Below are 19,743 nucleotides of genomic sequence, written 5' to 3' on the forward strand. Positions count from 1 at the left end.
GGCAGCTACATCTTGCCCACGTTCGTGTTCCCCAGAAGCACAGTCTGTCCATGGTGCTTCCTCATGTTCCTGCAGGAAGGCTCACTCCTGCCGCCTGCGCCTCTCCAGCCTGGACGCCCTGGGCACCGCTGGAGTAGCCAGTCCCCACTCCCAGATCGCCCGGACCCGGGACTCGCTTGGCCCCAGACTCGCGGGAACCCGGACCCTCTGGGACCCCCAAGTTGCGTGACCTCTCCCGGACCCTCCTGTTGGGATGCCTGGGAGCATGGAAGAGGAAGCGCTTAAAGTCTAATTAATTTAAATTTCAACAGCCACAGGTAGCCAGTGGCTACTGTATTGGACGGTGCAGATTGAGAGAATTATCGACAACACATACGGTTAATTGGGAAGCTACTCCTTGAGAAGAGAAGAGGAAGAGGAAATAGAAGCACAGTGCATTCAATTCCCCACTTAATTTACACTGTTTTCAGTGACCTTTGTGTGCTAGGACTATAAAGAGAGGGAAGTGACGCCTACTACTGAACATTAATGCTAGGGTTATTCTCTTCCATGCGCACCTCCGTGCCATGTCTGTGAGTTGAAAACTAAGAAAGCAGTCACATCATTTTTACCTAATTAAAAGTTCCTTAGGTCCGAAGAAGGGAAAATCTGGATCTCTTGGTGTCTAGAAGCTACCAGTGGTCACGTGACACATTTCAGGTCAAGGCCTTCTAAGCAGACCTCTTTTAGGTGGGGTGGACAGAAAAGCTTTTGTTTTCCTTATAAGTAGAAGCTGACACCCGGCACGTGCATTTACCCCCCGCCCCCCTTTTCCCCCTTTTCCATTTTAAAACACAGCCGGAGCTCTTAGAGGCGGCTTAGCCGTCTTGAGACCACAGGAAGGGAGAAAACCTACATGTTAAAGACGGCAGTAGGAGTTGGGACACATGATTTTGAGGCTGCTGGACTTACCCTGGAATCGTGGAGGTCCTGCTATGTGAGAAAACCTCCTATGTGGACAAGCTATTGTAACGAGCATTTTGTCACCTAGAGCCAAACACAATCCTAACCGTCTTAATTGGGAAAAACAATCCTTTAATTTTTAAAATTCTTAGTCTAAAATTATCACTGTTTTTGTTCAATGTGGTAAATTTAATTCCCAGAAGCCTTTCATCCATCACCGATCAAAAACAAGCATAAATCATGCTGCATTTAAAAGGTAAAATATGCATATGCCTTTATAACAGATTGTTAAATTTTAAATGCCAAGTAAAACTAATCATCCATGAAGATAAAATAAACAAACGATAGTTTATCAAACACCTAGTATGCCGTTAGCTGCTACAGCAAAAAGAATATCATGCCGGCCTTTGAGAGAATTTAAATTCATCTCAAGGGTTAAAATAGAAAAATGTAAAAAGTCAAATGACAGTAAATGTTTTAATTTATTTTGGTTTCTTTAAAGTATATTTATTTATTTTGAGAGAGACAGGGACAGCACAAGTGGGGGAGGGGCAGAGAGAGAGAGAGAGAGAGAGAGAGAGAGAGAGAGAGAGAGAATCTCAAGCAGGCTCTGTGCTGCCAGCACAGAGGCCAATGCGGGGCTCGAACCCACGAAGCCGTGAGATCATGACCTGAGCCGAAACCAAGAGGTGGATGCTTAACCGACGGAGCCACTCAGGTGCCCTGACAATAAATGTTTTAAAAGAGAAGTTTAAGACAAGAGAAACGGCTTTACAAGAAAATATATAGTTAATGGACAAAATAATTTTGCAGTGAATCAATGATTAAAAAGACCGATATGGATTGAAGTTATCAAAACAAACTTCACAGAGAAGTCAGGGACAGACTTCAAAAGGTTCAATGCTCCGATAAACCAGTCAGCTCTACATTTCTAATCATCATAATCAACTTTAAGGAGTGTGAAGGAATCCTAAGTCATTGCTGTGGTTACTTCATAATTGGATTTGGTTAGAACTCACACCTTGAAATGGCTGCACAGTTCTCATCTAAAAAGCTCCTCATGCTAAAAATAAAATACATCCTCATTTTGATTTAGAGAACAATTTTACTGTAAAATCTCATTATATATAGCTTCTTGCCTGTTTGAATCCTTTCCATCTGCTATTATCTGCCCCTAATAACTGTCTTCTTGTAGCGCCTAACACCTATTATATAACTTAAAAAAAAAATAAAATCGAACTTGGGGAAATGGAGTAAGGTGGTGGTTTGATTTTTATGTCAAATTTCTCAAAGGGCATTTATGGTTCTAACTGTGGCAGCTTTTTATGATTTTCATATAATGTGACACGACAGAAAAGCTTAGCCTCAACAGAGTTGCTACAGATCATCTTTCCTCTCACAATGATCTCGTTCTTTCAGTTTTAGGGGGAAAAAACCCATGAAGGAGTTAAGAGCAAATTATTCTCTCCTCTCCGCTTTCTTAAGTAGAGATTTCTCTATATACTTTTGCCCCAAACTTTGCCCATGGCTTTACTTTTTGTTATTTCTAGTTGGAAGTTTTAAAAACAATCCAAGAGCTGAACATAGATTAAATCAGTTTGGAGGGGAGGGTAAAGTCTACATTACAAAGTGTATTCTATTTCCCTAATTGAAAGGAGAATATGTCGTCAGATAAATCAAAGCATGTCAATCCTTGGCGTAAATCATACAGAAGATATTCTTTCCCTGATTAAATTATAAGAAATACCTAATTCTTAAATACGATGCTACCTGTTTACTCAGAATGTGATACATATAGATAAAGGAATCTGAAAGGATTTGTGAGTTAGTAAAATTATATTCAGTTACTTTTATAAATCAAATAAAGAATGGACTCACATTCCTCTAGAAACCCTGGTATTATTTTTAGTGAATTCATCAAAGATCTCAAGACTATAGTCAAATCCTATTGCTTCCATTTCAAAAACAATGCAGCTATGATCACCTTGGAAATTTACTGATCAATTAACTTGGATCATGAAAATAAAAAAAATGAGAACATATTATGCAAAAATAAATTTTCACCCCAAGGTTATAGGATAAAAATTAATAAGACATGTGGCAAGAGAAATCTAGCTTAATTTCTTCTCTATAAGACAGGCAGGCACATATTAAGAGGAAGGAAATAAGGGATTCATTCATTCATTCATTCATTCATTCATTCTAATATATATGACTAAAACCACCATAGCATTTTTTTTCTTGTGGCAATAACTTCTCTTTTTCCCTTTTACACTTTCCTCGAAGAAGATCCATTCTAAAATTGAAGCCTATATAGTTTTTATTTGATTTTTTGTAATTTTACTATTTTATTTTTTGAGTTTTTATTTAAATTCCAGTTAGTTAACATACAACATCACGTTAATTTATGGTGTATAACACAGTGATTCAACACTTTCATAGACCATCCTGTGCTCATCACAACAAATGCACTCATTAATACTCATCACCTATTTAACCCATCTCCCCATCTCCCACCTTCTGGTAACCGTCAGTTTGCTCTCTATAGTTAAGAGTCTGTTTCCTGGTTTGCCTCTCTTTCTTTCCCTTTGCTTGTTTGTTTGGCTTCTTAAATCCCACATGGGTGAGCTCATATGGTATTTGTCTTTCTCTGACTTATTTCGCTCAGCATAATACTCTCTAGCTCCATCCATGTCATTGCAAATAGCAAGATTACATTCTTAATATTATCCCATTCTTCTGAATAATAGTCCAGTGTGTGTGTTTATCTTCTCTATCCATTCATCAGTCAATGGACGCTTGGGCTGCTTCTACAATCTGGCTATCATAGGTAATGCTGCTATAAATATCAGGGCACGTGTATGCCTTTGATTTAGTATTTTTGGATTCCTTGGATAAATGCTTAGTAATGCAATTGCTGGATCATAGGAAAGTTCTCTTTTTAACTTTTTGAGGAACCTCCACACCGTTTTCCAGAGCGGCTGCCCCAGTTTGCATTCCCACCAACAGTACAAGAGGGTTCCCCTTTCTCCGCATCCTCGCCAACACCTGTTGTCTTGTGTTGTTGATGTCAGCCATTCTGACAGGTGTGAGTAGTTTTGATTTGCATTTCCCTGATGATGAGTGATATTGAGTATCTTTTCATGTGTCTGTTGGCCATCTGGATGTCTTCTTTGGAAAAATGTCCATTCTTGTCTTCTATTTTTTAATTGGATTATCTGGTTTTTTGGTGTTGAGTTTGACAAGCTCTTTATATATCTTGGATGCTAACACTTTATCAGATACGTCATTTGCAAATATTTTCTCCCATGCACTAGGTTGCCTGTTAGTTTTGTTGATTATTTTCTTCTCTGTGCAGAAGACTTTTGCTTTGATGAAGTCCCGATAGTTTATTTTTGCTTCTGTTTCCCTTGCCTCAGGAGACATATCAAAAAAGAAGTTGCTATGGATGAGGTCAAAGAAGTTACTGCTTGTGTTCTCTTCTTGGATTTTTATGATTTCGGGTCTCACATTTAGGCCTTTAATCCATTTTGAATTTATTTCTGTGTATGGTGTAAGAAAATGGTCTGGTTTCATTCTTTTGCACATTGCTGTCCAGTTTTCCCAACACCATTTGTGGAGGACACTGTCCCTTTCCTATTGGATGTTCTTTTTTGCTTTGTCAAAGAGTAATTGACAATATAGTTGTGGGTTCAACTCTGGGTTTTCTTTTCTGTTCTATTGATCTATATGTCTATTTTTGTGCCACTACCATACTATTTAGATTACTATAGCTTTGTAATATAACTGGAAGTCTGGAATTGCCATATCTCCAGCTTTGCTATTCTTTTTCAATATTGCTTTGGCCATTTAGGGTCTTCGGTGGTTTCATACAAATTTTAGGGTTGTTTGTTCTAGCCCTGTGAAAAATGCTGGCGGTACTGCATTAGGGATTGCACTAGCTGTATACGCCACTTTGGATAGTATAGACATTTTAACAATATTTGTTCTTCTGCTCCATACGCATGGAATGTCTTTCTATTTCTTTGTATCGTCTTCAATTTCTTTCATCAGTGTTTTGCACTTTACAGAGTACAGGTCTTTCACTTCTTTGGTTAGGTATCTTACTATGTTTAGCGCAATTATAAATGGGATTAATTCCTTAACTTCTCTTTTTTTTTGCTTCTTCATTATTGGTGTATAGGAACGCAACAGATTTCTGCACATTGATTTTGTACTCTGCAACTTTAGTGAATTCACTTATACGTTCTAACAGTTTTTTTTGGTGGAGTATTTTGGGTTTTCTACATAGAGTATCATATCATGTGCAAAGAGTAGAAGTTTGACCTCTTCCTTGATGATTGGGATGACTTTATTTCTTTTTGTTGTTTGATTGCTATGGCTAGGACCTCCAGTACTATGTTGAATATAAGCAGTGAGAGTGGACATCCCTGTCTTGTTTCATAGAGGAAAAGCTCTCAGTTTTCCTCCATTTAGGTGATACTAGTCATGAGTTTTTCATAGATGCCCTTCTCTATGTTGAGGTACGTTCCCTTTAAACCTACTTTCTTGAGAGTTTTTATCAAGAATGGATGACGGGGGCGCCTGGGTGGCACAGTCGGTTAAGCGTCCGACTTCAGCCAGGTCACGATCTCGCGGTCCGTGAGTTCGAGCCCCGCATCGGGCTCTGGGCTGATGGCTCAGAGCCTGGAGCCTGTTTCCGATTCTGTGTCTCCCTCTCTCTCTGCCCCTACCCCGTTCATGCTCTGTCTCTCTCTGTCCCAAAAATAAATAAAAACGTTGAAAAAAAAAAGAATGGATGTTGTACTTTGTCAAATTCTTTTTCTGCATCTCTTGTAAGGATCATACATTTCTTATCCTTTCTTTTATTGATGTATTACATTTACTTATTTGCAAATATTGAACCACACTTGCAACCCAGGAATAAATCCCACTTGATTGTGGTGAATGATTTTTTTAATGTATTGTTGGATTTGGTTTGCTAGTATTTTGTTGAGGATTTTTGCACCTATATTCATCAGAGATCTTGGCCTGGACTTCTCTTTCTCTCTCTCTTTTTCTGTGGTGTTTTTACGTGATTTTGGCATCAGGGTAATGTTGGCCTCATAGAAGGAATTTAAGTTTTCCTTCTTCTTCTATTTTCTGAAATAGTTGGAGAAGAATAGGTATTAACTGTCCAAGTTTTCTACCTCTTTCTGTTTTACTTTTGGTAGTTTATATGTTTCTAGAAATGTAGCCATTTCTTACAGGTTGTCCAATTTGTTGACATCGGTTTTCATTATATTCTCTTATTATTGTTGGTATTTCTGTGGTGTTATTTCTCCTTCCTCATTTGTGATTTTATTTATTTGGGTCCTTTCTCTTTTCTTTTTGATAAGTCTGGCTAGGAGTTTATTAATTTTATGAATTTTTTCAAAGAACCATCTCCGGGTTTCCTTAACCTGTTCTATTCTTTTTTCTTTTTCGTTTCTATATCATTTATCTCTGCTCTAGTCCTTATTATTTTTTTCCTCCTGCTGGATTTAGGCTGTTTTTTGTTCTTCTTCTAGCTCCCTTAGGTGTAAGGATAGGTGTTTTGAGATTTTTCTTGCTTCTTGAGGTAGGCCTTCTTGCTATATACCTCCCTCTTAGGACCACTTTTGCTACATCCCAAAGGTTTGGGATTGTTGCGTTTCGTTTTGAGTTGTATTCATTTATTTTCTAATTTGTTTCTTTATTTCCTGGTTGACCTATTCATTGTTTAGTAGCATGTTATCTAACCTCCGTGTATTTGGAGGTTAGATCAACTTAAAAATAATAAACTTAAAAAAAAGTCTCGTCTGATAGAAGTATTCCTACTCTAGCTTTCTTTTGACAGCCATTTATTTGCATGATAAATGTTTCTCCATCCATTTCAATCTGCAGGAGTCTTAAGATCTAAAGGGCATCTTTTGTATGCAGCATATAGATGGGTCTTTTTTTTTAAATGTGGCTCATATTTATGTCTCTCACTTCCATTTCACTTATCTAGTAATTTCATCGTATTTTACAAACTACTGCCTGAAACACATGGGGAAAAAAATGTAACGTCATTTACAGAAAAAGAAAGCAAAACACTGATAAGTTAAATCACTTGCTCAAGTTCGTCGACACAGTAATTCTCATCCACCTATCCACTGAATTAACAAATACTTATAAAGAGCCTTCCTTGTACACCAGACACCAAGCTCCACACTGGAACTTCTGTGTATAAAGGACTCCATAGGAGAGAGGCCTGCCTCTCCCAGTGTAGAGCCCAATTCGTCTTTGAGTCCCAGGAGTCTCCCCAGACTGCCGCCCTGGTAGCACGTCCTGCTGTTTTCCCTTCCAGCACTCACCCAGGAAGACGTGCGCAAAAAAGAGTGGGGACGAAGCAGGTCCAGCACGTAAAGGCTGCACAGAAGTACAACAAACGGAGAAACACAACCAAGAGCTCTTTTGGTTCCACATCGGGTCTTTTTTTTTTTTTCCCCCTCAATTCTGACATCTTATGTATTTTGATTGGAATGTTTGGTCCATTTACATTCACATTAATTATTGATAGATATATATTTATTACCATTTTATTACCTTTTGTGGTTGTTTCTGGAAATTTTCTCTGATCCTTTCTTGTCTTTCTCTGTTTCATGTATGACTGATTTTCTTTACGGATTTCTTTTTCTTTACTCTTTGCATGCTTATTACTGCTTTTTCATATACGGTTACCATTAGCTTTGTATATATTTTCTTATGCAAAGAGCATTCTATATTCAGTTGATGGTCATTTAAGTTTGAATCCATGGTTTTCTTCTCTCCTCCCCATGTTTTAGGTATATGTTATTATACTTTATATCCTTTTTTTGAATGAGTTCCTTGACTGATTTTTTTCACAGGAATATTCAGTTTTAGTACTTTTGTGTCTCCAACATTTGTACTGTCACTTTTGGTCTCTCCTGTCCACTCAAAGAATCCCCTTTAATTGCAGGGCTGGTTGAGTGGTTACAAACTCCTTTAATTTTTGTTTGTTTGGGAAACTCTTTATCTGTACTTCCATTCTGAATGATAGTCTTGCTGAGTAGAGTATTCTTGGCTGCAGATTTTTTCCATTCAGCACTTTGAATATATCATGTCACTCCCTTCTGACTTGCCAAGCTTCTGTTGAAAAATCCCCTTTTACCATCTAAGTTACGCCTTCTGGACTGCTTTTAAGATTTTCTTTAATCACAATATTTTGCAAATTTAATTATAACACGCCTTGGTGTTGGTCTGCTTTTGTTGATTATGATGGGTGTGCTCTGCGTCTCCTGGATCTGGACGTCTGTTTCCTTTCCCAGATTAGGGAAAGTTTCTGCTATTATTTCTTCAAATAAATGCTCTGTCCCTTTTTCTCTCTCTTCTCCTGGGACTCCTATTATATGAATGTTATTTTGTTTGATGGAGTCGCTGAATTCCCTAAGTCTATTCTAATGTTGCATAATTCTTCTTTCTCTCTTTTGTTCAGCTTCATTGCTTTCCATTACTTATTCTTCTATGTCATTTATTCATTCCTATGATTCTTACAGCCTACTGTTCATTGCATCAAATATGTTTCTAATGCCATTTATTTCATTCTTCACCTCTGATTCTTTTTTAACTCTTTAATCTCTGTGGTAAGAGTCTCACTGATATCTTCCATTCTTTTCTTAAGCCCAGTGAGTATCCTTATGATCGATGCTTTAAATTCTCCATCAGGCGTGTTACTTTTATCTGTTTCACTTAGATCTCTGGCTGTGGCCTTATCTTTTTTTTTTTTTTTTATTTGGGATAAATTCCTGTGTCTTGGTATTTTGTCTAAGTCTCTGCCTTATCTCTGTTAGAAAAGCTAGTTATGTTTCCTGCTCCTGAAAGTAAGAGCCTTATGAAGAAGGGGTCCTGTAGGACCCAGGGCCTGGCACTTCAGGCATTGTGTCTGGTGTATGCTACACGCATTCTGTTATTGTGTTGTTTCTGGTCTGCAGAGGGGCCAGCTGTGTGCAGAGGCTCTAATTGCCTCCTGTGGGTAGTACTTGGTCTCTTGTTTGAATGTGGTGAGTTTTAACTGTGTGTGCTCTGGTCTGCTTGTGAAATGAGACCTGTCACCACCTCCACCAGAACGGAGATTATGCCAATTTCTCTGATCTGGAGACAGAGTGCGGGAGGGGGTTTGTGCTGGTTTTCTGTGGGAAGGGCCCACCACACTGGGACTGAGGCTAGTGTGGCTGAGGAGGGCAGTTCCACCAGAGAACAGGCATTGAGACTTAGCGTAAGCAAGTTTGGCAGCCAGTGTTGTTGTTGCACTGCTTTCAGTAGGTGGCTCTGTGTTTATGCTGAGGGACTGAGTAAGAAAATGGCACTGCACAGCTACTTTGTTCCAGGAGAGGTATCTCCATTAATGCTGCCTCTTAGGGACATGTTTCAAGAAGAGTAAATGATCTCCCTATTGTGTGCTCTAGGTACTTTTTGGATCACCGTTTCCATACTATATGCATCCGGGTTGTTTGCCTGACTTCTATCCAGGAGCAGTACAGTGTTCTCCAGGCTCTATCCCAGGCAAGCCTTGTGACCTTTAAAACTCTAGACTTTAAGTCCCACTGGTTGAAAGAACTCACAGAATTCAGCTCCTCTTGCTTTCCAAACCATTGTCTCTATGGGGAAATGTTTTCCTTGTGTGTTCTTCTGTGTGCTTCTTTCTCTCTTTTCCTTCTCTATGACCACAGCTCCCTCTTCTCCGCAGAGATTGCAATCTGTTTATCCCGTAACCCACATCTCTTCACTTCCTGCCTTCTTCAACCTGGCCTCTTCTGTCCTTTTAGCTGCGGAGTTTGTTCTTTCAGTCTTCAGGTTGATTTCTGGGGTATTTAGGATGATTCAATACTTATCTAGTGGTATTCAAGGGACGAGGTGGGCCTAGGGCCCTCCTATTCTGCCACCACCTTCCTCTCTTTGCCTATTCTTTTTATTTTTAATCTCCAAGAGCACATAACACTGATGCCTTTCACCAGTAAGTGTTCAATAAATAACAGATGAATGAAAACTTATACCAAAAGCCTTTTAAAGGTAGACACTATAGTTCTAATGAATCTGTATGACATTGTAACTCAGGTCTCAAAGTGGCCATTGGAGGGAGGAAAAAAAATATTAGTAACATTTATTTTCATTACAAACTACTAAAAATGGCTACCTCGTATGGGGTTAATTATATACATATATTTATCATTTTAATGTAAGTAATCATATACAGAAAAGTGTGCTTAAATGTACAAAAGCACTTAACTACTAATTATGTGTGAGCATTGTATTATCATATTCTCAATTATTTGCTAACACACAGAGAAAATCAAATTGAAGTCCAAGCTCTTATCCCACTATCTCTTTCCAACATCTTTCCCTAATAGTCCCCTGTCTTTAGCATGCTTTGCAACATGGCTTTTCAAAGACAATTTGTTGAACTGAGGAATAAATGAACAAAGAACCATACACCTAACATTAATGTTACCTACCATTACACTACCATTAAGGGCAACAGTAAGAGGAACTTATATTATTACACACTGTAACTACAATTATAGGCTTCAGGAACCCAAAATTATGGTGAAATGAAAAGCCCCCAGAGCAGGTAATAATATTCAGAGTAAAATAACATTATATAGCTTTCAAAAAAGATTAAAATACATTGAATTACTTATATTGCTTTCTTATAAAACAGAGAAGATCAAATATTTTAGGTATTTTTATAAAAATAATAAAGGCCATTTCATATAAAGGAACCCCTATTTAGACTCAAGCAAGGAAACTTTGAGATAGAATTCAATATTTAAAAACAATGACAAACATAAACTTCCTTATCAGAATCCCACTGGTATTTTATTGAAAACACAGTATACTGGCTTTTATCAGAATTCATGTAAATATCATGGTTCACTTTTAGTTGATAAGGTTTTGACAGAAAATTTTACAGTGAACTGAACTGAAATGTATTAAGATATGCATTTCTATTCACAGACTTTAAAATATGTAGTTTGGTAAAACTTATGTTTATCTTTAAGCCAAAAAGTGTATGATATCACATTCCATAAAAAGGTCATTATGACACTTCGAGAATGGAATTTTTTGGGTGTGTTTGCAACTCTATGATCTTTGACTTTAAGGAGTGTTTATTTTATCATGACCAGAAGTATAATCTAAATCATATTGTTGACATTGATTTATCTTTACATCCTTCAGTGAAGATAATAGTGAATTTGGCTCTCATTAGGTAAGGAAAGAAAATTGTATGCATGTGGAGCAGTGATTCACATAGTTATGAGCTTTCTAGAGGAGACATGTACATTTGTCAGAAGATAATTGCAGTACAAAATTTGCAAATATCGTCGGCCAAATATATTACAACATTATTCTTTGTAGAAGGCAACACACACTTTCTATATATGGAAAGATGGCCCCCTCTGGTATGGTGTTTCTTATACAAGGTTGTACAAAAATGCAAGGATGAGATGAGGGCTGGATGGTTGTTTGTCAAAAGAAAAAAGCCCGAATAATCAATCTCCTTGCCCTGAGATGCATGTCATCTAACTTGTGATATCTGTTGGATACCCATGGAAATAAACTGTGCATAGTGTTTTTTTGTTTTTTTTTTTTAATTTGGTGGAGAAATGAAGAGATGCTTAAGAAAGGTGGTGGTGGAGGTTATAGAAAAAGACAAAGAAGGAAGAAATATTATGCCCAAGAGATCCGGATTTACATTAGGACAATGATATTCACTAAATAACCTTAGATCAATTAACTATATTGTCTGTAACTTTCCTCATTTGTTGAATAAGGGAAACTATTTATAATACTCACTTTTCTACTATGCTCATGACGACAGAATAATATAAAGAAACATTCTGTTTTGTTTTCTTTTTAGTTTAAACAATCAAAGCCTTTTCCCCCCAACACTGTTTCAACAACCCCAGGTCCCTGCTAGACGAGTTCTTTTGTCTTAAGATTGTGGCTGAGTTTTTTCAACAAAAGTTATAATCAGAATGATTCTGGAGCCATTCAATTGCTCTTTGTGTAGATATAGCCAGAGTTCAAAAAAATAATCATGGAACTTTTATTAAAGACTTTGATCTTAACAATAAAAAAATTAAACACATCCAAGTAATTATTTCCCATTTAAATAACACTGTGCCTACTAAAACTGCTCATTCAATTTTTGGATAATGAAATCTCCCAGGTAGAGGTGTAATGTGTAGTTAAAAATGAATCTTGAACAATGCTATTATCATCTTGTCCAGATTGGCCAATTTGTCTCAACCCCATCCTGGAGAGGTCTTATTAGAGGATAAAACTCCTTTGCCGATTCAATTCTTTATTCAATACAAGTGTCTGTGGTTTAGATTTAGTGGCGAATTATCCTGAACACCTGGCCAGAGTGACTTGAAAAAAGACTATAATTTATTTAGCACAGGCAATCAGACACCAGAAGTATAAAAAATACTGGTATCATATAGCTGCCTAAATCCTATGTGTTGATAGCAACACAGTTCCCCACTGCCACAAAGCTCTCCTCAATTTGCCAGCCTCCCCTCTTATCTCCCCATCCTCCTTCTCCCTCCCACCCTCCATCCTTTCTTCCAGTTCTCCTTTCCTCCTTCCCTCTCTTTTTCCCTAATATTCCATTCTTCCTTCCCTCTATCCTCCCTTCCCGTCTTCCTTTGTCTTTCCCTCCTTTCTTTCCCAAATTGTTATATTTAATTATCACTTTCAGTAAAAAAAACCTCTAGACATATTTCCCCCTCATTCGATAGACTGTCAGGAAAAGGAAACAATGAATAATCGTCAAAACAATTTTGTCTCAATTGTATGTAAACATGTGATCAATTAGGAAAAGAGCATTTTAAAAACTCAGATTTCTTTGACACTATAAATTACAAATCACCCTCTGCTATTAATTCAGAATGTGAGGAAATCAACTTGGAGCTTCATGTATGTTTTACTTTTAAAGGTTTAATTTGTATATTTCACATCTGTATCCTTTTACAATCTAATGGTATATTTTTGACTCTAAAGTTAAGCAGTCAAGTTGCTAAAATTTTTAAAAATGTTTATTTACTTTAAGAGACAGAGAGAGAGCGTGCAAGTGGGGGAGAGGCAGAGAGAGAAGGAGAGAAAGAATCCCAAGCAGGCTCTGCACTGTCAGCACAGAGCCCAATGAGGGGCTTGATCCCAGGAACCGTGAGATCATGACCTGAGCCAAAACTAAGAGTCGGACACTCAACAGACTGAGCCACCCAGGTGCCCCAAGTTGCTTAATTTTTTTAAATGGCTACATTTTATAATCTTTTTAAAAATTTATAGTTGTCATTTTAACTTCCATTTTTTGCTTAATATAATTCACTTAGTAAAAATTACTGTTATTTCAAAATAGTGACAGAACATTTTTTCTAAACTGAGAAATTAACTTAATGGTAAAGGAGAACAGAAGCTTCATCTCAAGTATATAATTTTGAATTCAAGGTCTAGAACTATGAAAAGCTAACTTGCCCAAATTTCTGGTCCTTATTACCTTTCTGGGAACAATATTTCAATCACTGTATGTCTAAGGTTTGACCTGAACTTCCTAAGTTCAAAACTAAGTTCTCCTAGGTTCATAAAATGTTGTTACAACCTCTCACCTAAATTGCTGCAATTAAAATCCCAAATTCCAATCTCAGTTAAAAATGAAGCTATTATATCACATTTCATTCACATTATTCATCAAGCAATCAACACTTATTGAGAGCCAGCTACTGTTGGTGCAAGGGTCAAACTTAAATTTAAGGTTCTGAGGCATGAAGAGTCTTTATTTCAGGTCTCCACAGAGGAGAGTTCAAACAGATAAACATATTGCTTCGATTATGATCATCACCTCCAAGTCCCCTTTATTTGCTGCATCCTTCATCCTGTTCTACATATTCAGGGGACATTTATTGCTCATTGGCTGCTCAGCATCTTTTTCCTTTCCTATTTGCAAAAGACCCCAACTTCTTTGAAGGGGAACAACTTCTCCCTCACTGTGAGGGGTTTTGGAAGGAGTTGGTTTTAAAGCAAAGTTCCCTGCTCTCCTCTAGCTAAGAGTTGGGTTTGTGACCCAGTCAAGGTCAACTGGATTCCCTTCTCCAGGATTTTGCATTCTGAAGAGTTACGCAGTATGCAGAAAAAAGAGTCACAAAGACACTCGAGCAGTTCCTACAGACCAGATGCCCAGGCATGCTCAGTATCTTGTCTTTTCCTAAGCCTTTTTTCACTGACTCCATGCCAGTTCCAGCACATTGACTTTCTGCTTGATTCAATCAGAGGATGTTTTCTGTTGCTTACATCCAGAGAACCCTATTGATATTCAACTAAACTACACTTGATGATTTTACTTCTTTATTTAAAATCCTTTCAGCGTTGCCACTGCCTGCAGGCTATAATCAAAACCCCTTGTTCTAGCAAGGAAAGATCCCTATTTTTTAGACCCATCCCTCTCTATGCAACCACATCAATTTCTTCCCCACTCCCTTAATTTCAGCCATTTGGAATCATAATTTATATAACACACTACTCTGTTTTCCGCCTCAGTGAAAAGTGTGGCTTGTTTCTTCTGCCAGGATTACCTTTCCCTTTTTATTTACCTGATTAATGCCAGCTTGTTCTTTAATACTTGCCTTGAATGTTATGCTCTTCAAGAAGCTTTTCCTGACAAGAGCTCTTTTCTCTTCCCTGGCTTAGTCAGATGTCCTCTTCCTGAAGTAAGTCCCTAGAGCATCTCCCAGCCATGCCCAAGGGGGCAGAAAACTATGGTGGTTAAGGGTGGGGGCACTGGAACCAGACTGCTTGAGTTCAAATTCTACTGCTATCTCTTTACTACTTGGCTTTGGGCAGGTTATTTAACCTCAATGTGCTTTATTATCAATCTCACAGCGTTGTTGTGAGCATTAGGTAATACACGTGAAGTACTTAAAAGCGACTAGCATATGACTAGTGTTAAATACGTGCTAGGTATTATCCAGAAATTTATTTCTACCATAGTGCTATTTTTGCTCTCTTTCCTTCACCTACTTTAATCTGTGCATTCCTATCTCGCCCGACTCTGTATTTCCCAGGCACTTAGTAGTAGCTCAATAAAAATGTGTTACATGTATACATGAACAAATTGGCACTGATAGTGTTTTGTAGTTTATAAAGTCCTTTTGGAATATTACCTCATTTCTCACACCTCAAGTATTAAATTAAGGATTGTTTTATTTACAGTTTTACAAAGAGAAAAATGTTCCTTGATATTATAATAAATACCTCCCCAAACTTATCTTTTTCTTGTTCATGTACACACACATGCACATACACACACTCACACTTGTTTAATGTTTACTTAGGGTCATTTTACTGGCCAGTTAGTGATTTAAAGCTATAAATTATTTTTTATTATAGAAATTATTTTTTATCAATTATTTTGCATTATTTTTTTAATACAAGGGGAAGAAGCAGGAAAAGCACTCTACTATTGAGCAAGGGAAGAGAATAATATATATAATATTTATATCTATCTATATAAACATGATATACATGATATCTCTATCGTGTGTGTGTGTGTGTGTGTGTGTATTTAAAAATTCCTGGCTTTCTGTGACCCTAGGCACGGCATTTGAGCTTTTCCTCTGAATTAATTTTGGATCTATATTTAAAGATTATCATTCTGAAGAGGCATCAAATTAGTGGTCATTTCTGAAAAAGACAAACTTAGTTTTGTGAAGACTACTGAGCAGGTCGATTCTAAAGAGATCCTAAAGGCGAAGATCACAAGCTCTTCACAAGGGAGTGGGGACTTCCTCTTCCAATCTAACACCTAGTGGCTTTTACAGGCCATAACATCAATGGCAGAATGGCCTGTAGATGTGGAAATGAGCTCTTATTTTCATGTAGTATTATTATTATTTGACAGACAGTCTGCATAATACAAATTCTGTGAGCAGGCAGATTTATAAACTAATATTAATTACTAACATTAGTTGAGGACTTTTAGTAGGAAGGCAGGATAGGAAGCATTTTCCATGCACTACCTAATTCCATCCTCATGACAACTTATAATGCAGAGATAATATCATTATCCACGTTGTACAGATAAACTCAGGTTCAGGGAGGTTGGATAACATACCAAAGGTCACACAACCATAGTAGAAGGGTCAAGCTTTGAAACCAGACAATCTAACTCCAAGGGCCTTGCCTTAAACATTATAACACGTTGTTTCCTCTGGTTAGTAATACCTCTTGAAGTATTGGTAGAACTCAACATGATACTGTGAAAGAACATCTCTCTTATTTCTGTATCTATCAGCACCCTGAAATTGGAAATGCATAGCACTGTGTCTGGCACAGCCTATGTATATAAAAACATATATGCCACTAACCCATAGCCACACTTACATGGGTACTGGCAAGCAGTGTATGTAGTTAGAATGTTTAGGCTTAGGAACCAAACAGACTTGGATTTGAATTTTTGCTCTGCTACTTACTAGGAGCATAACATCTCAAAGGCTCATGCTGAAGAATGTATCTATTGGGGCGCCTGGGTGGCTCAGTCGGTTAAGCGGCTGACTTGGGCTCAGGTCATGATCTCACGGTCCATGAGATCGAGCCCCGCGTTGGGCTCTGTGCTGACAGCTCAGAGTCTGGAGCCTGTTTCAGATTCTGTATCTCCCTCTCTCTGACCCTCCCCCGTTCATGCTTTGTCTCTCTCTGTCTCAAAAATAAATAAACGTTAAAAAAAAAATTAAAAAAAAAAAAAAGAATGTATCTACTAATACTTGTTATAAAGGAGTAGTAAAACATCGGGGCGCTGGGTGGCTCAGTCGGTGAAGCGTCCGACTTCGGCTCAGGTCATGATCTCACAGTTGGTGAGTTCGAGCCCCGTGTCAGGCTCTGCACTGACAGCTCAGAGCCTGGAGCCTGCTTCAGATTCTGTGTCTCCCTTTCTCTCTGCCCCTCCCCCTCTCGTGCTCTGTCTCTCTGTGTCTCTCAATAATAAATAAACATTAAAAAAAATTTAAAGGAGTAGTAAAACAAATTATACATATTTATATACTAGTTACGTATCTTTATACACACACATATCCATCACTATGTGCTGAATACGAATGTGAATCTGTGTGTCCTGTGTCGAGAAAAGGAAATTGACTGTGGAATTAGTTAAAAAAAAGTATTCACATCTTACCAAGTGAATAACTTTTACTAATTTTTTCTCATTCAAAGAAAAATAAAAGCAAAAGTAAAGTTTGGTAAGATCTTATTTCCTGGGTCTGTGTCCTAAGACCCAGAGAATTATTTGACCACAATCATGTTATTTGCAAGTAACAAAGAAATAACACTTAATTCAGGTGTCCTGAGTCTAAAATCAAGGTACTTTGGATGCAAATTGTTTACTAGCCAGTTTTTTTATTCCTCCTGAATTGCTAAAGTTCACTTAAAAAAAAATGTCTGCCTTACTCCTTTTTTCAAAAAGTGGCTGTGTACTAACTAAATATCTTCAAAGAAATTTATTACTTCTGTAGAAAAGATTTGGAAATTACTTACCAGCGAAATAACTACAGCAAATAAACACTTCAAAATGATTTTTCTTCTTCATTCAAAAATATAAAAGATACATAGTGTATTTGTTCTAGCTAAGTCAACCAGATTTATATCAATGGATTCCTATGTTTCTAACTGATGTCCTGATTTTGCAGAATGGATTCCAAGAGGCTGAGAAATGCAATCTTTGTATTAAGAACATATTTATTTGACTATGGCGTTGTATAAATTCCAGTATTAACATCTAAAGTATTGAAATATTATGTTTGGTACTCTTCTTTTCTAAAAAAATTCTAACTTTCACTTATCATTAAAGGAGGAAACTTGGCCCAGACAACTCAAAAGAGTGAACAACCAATTCCCAGTTTATTATATTTGATTCTGTAATATATTATGGCTGAAAGCTTCCAAAACAAACAGTTTCAATGTAAAGAGCTCCGTTGAACTACTTATTAAATAGATTTTTTGAAGTACTAGTTGTTAAGTGAATTTCATTAAGCCAATTATACTTGTCAAGTTTATGGTTTTTTCCTTGTATCATTCCGTTCTAATTTATGGCTGTTTTAGAAAAAGGCATTAACTTTTTTTCTGGATCATCCTCAGGCTGAACAGAGTAGAGACAGTGTGTGGTGACAGAGAAAAGCTGCCTGAAACCTGGTGGGAGAAGGGTCTGGGAGAGTGAAGTGACAGGTGGAAATTTTTCCCTTGAAATCACAAATTCAACCAGGCTTTCGTTTTTTCCCCATACCTTCTGCTTGATGATCATTTCGTTGATGTCTTCAAGATCACCCACCATCACCCTCTGTGATTTTATAACTCGATCCAGCAGAGACAGCCAGTCGGTAAGTTCTGTCCAAGCTCGGTTGAAATCTGCCAGAGCAGGCACCTCCAACAGCAAGGAAGATGGCATTTCTAGTTTGGAGATGGCCGTTTCCTTGGTAACCACGGGTTGTGTCACCAGAGTAACAGTCTGACTAGGAGCTAATTTTTTTTTTTTTTTTCAAAAAGAAAAAAAAAAAGGAAAGAAAAGAAAAATTAGAAACACAAGGAAAGAAGCCAATTTCAATAACAATAGAACAAGCTTAATTAAAGCACAACAATTTGAGCCGAAGTATTATTTATGACATATTTTTTCCCAGCAATGTGAATACTTTTCACAGGATTACGTGATAGGATAATTCAGAGACTCAAACTTTTCATTAACGTACATTGAACAATTGTTCAAAATGATTTTGCTTATTCTCATGGCTGGACAGTTAATTTAATTTCAATAGTCCTCAAATAACAATTCTATAGACTGTGGAATTAGTTACAAAAAAGTATTCACGGGGCGCCTGGGTGGCTCGGTCGGTTAAGCGCCCGACTTCAGCTCAGGTCATGATCTCACGGTCTGTGGGTTCGAGCCCCGCGTCAGGCTCTGTGCTGACAGCTCAGAGCCTGGAGCCTGTTTCAGATTCTGTGTCTCCCTCTCTCTGTGACCCGCCCCCATTCATGCTCTGTCTCTCTCTGTCTCAAAAATAAATAAACGTTAAAAAAAAAAATAAAAAAAAAAAGTATTCACATCTTACCAAGTGAATAACTTTTACTTATTTTTTTCTCATTCCAAGAAAAACAAAAGCAAAAGTAAAGTTTGGATAAGATCTTATTTCCTTGAACGGGAAGTAAATTACTTTGGAGGTGGTGAAAATCTAGCGAAATCAAAGCCAATTAATTTGGGAACAGCTTGTCGTATTTTTTTTCCCTGTTCTTTCAGACTGGTCATAACATGACTGGCAGTGGAGAAAACCCAAGCTACATTATTTTTGGTAAATCAGACCTAATAGAATTTTTTTCTCTGCGATTCTTTACCAGAACACTGTGGTCTGGGCAGGGAGATCATCATTACCACCAATTTACACAAGGTGAAACCAAAATTTGGGAAAGTTAAAATACTTCTCCAGAATCAAAATCTACTCAATTAGATGGAAGTTTCCAAACAATCTATATTTTAAGAATGAAGGCTCTGAGTTGAGTGCTTAAAAGGGAATTCACAAAAAAACAGGTAGCCCGATTAAAACTCTGCCAAGGACTTGAATAGACATTTCTCAAACGAAGACCTACGATTGGCCAACAAGCACAGGAAAAGCTGCTCAACATCACTCATTATCAGGGAGACGGAAATCAAAACCACAGTGAAGTATCGCCTCACGCTAGAGTTTCATCAGGCGGAACAAA

General features: G+C 37.5%; 1 protein-coding gene across 13 annotated transcripts in view; it reads right to left on the reverse strand.

Annotated features, from left to right (window-relative positions):
* The window catches only part of DMD (dystrophin), a 2,379,610-nt gene that overhangs the window by 616,506 nt on the left and 1,743,361 nt on the right, over positions 1-19,743 (reverse strand). For all 13 annotated transcript variants that reach the window (XM_045050793.1, XM_045050788.1, XM_045050791.1 and 10 more), the window contains one exon: positions 18,278-18,510. In XM_045050793.1, the coding sequence (XP_044906728.1) occupies positions 18,278-18,510 (233 nt within the window). The remainder of the gene's footprint in view (positions 1-18,277; positions 18,511-19,743) is intronic.

Source organism: Felis catus, chromosome X (genome assembly GCF_018350175.1).
Source record: "Felis catus isolate Fca126 chromosome X, F.catus_Fca126_mat1.0, whole genome shotgun sequence".
Lineage (NCBI taxonomy): Eukaryota > Metazoa > Chordata > Mammalia > Carnivora > Felidae > Felis > Felis catus.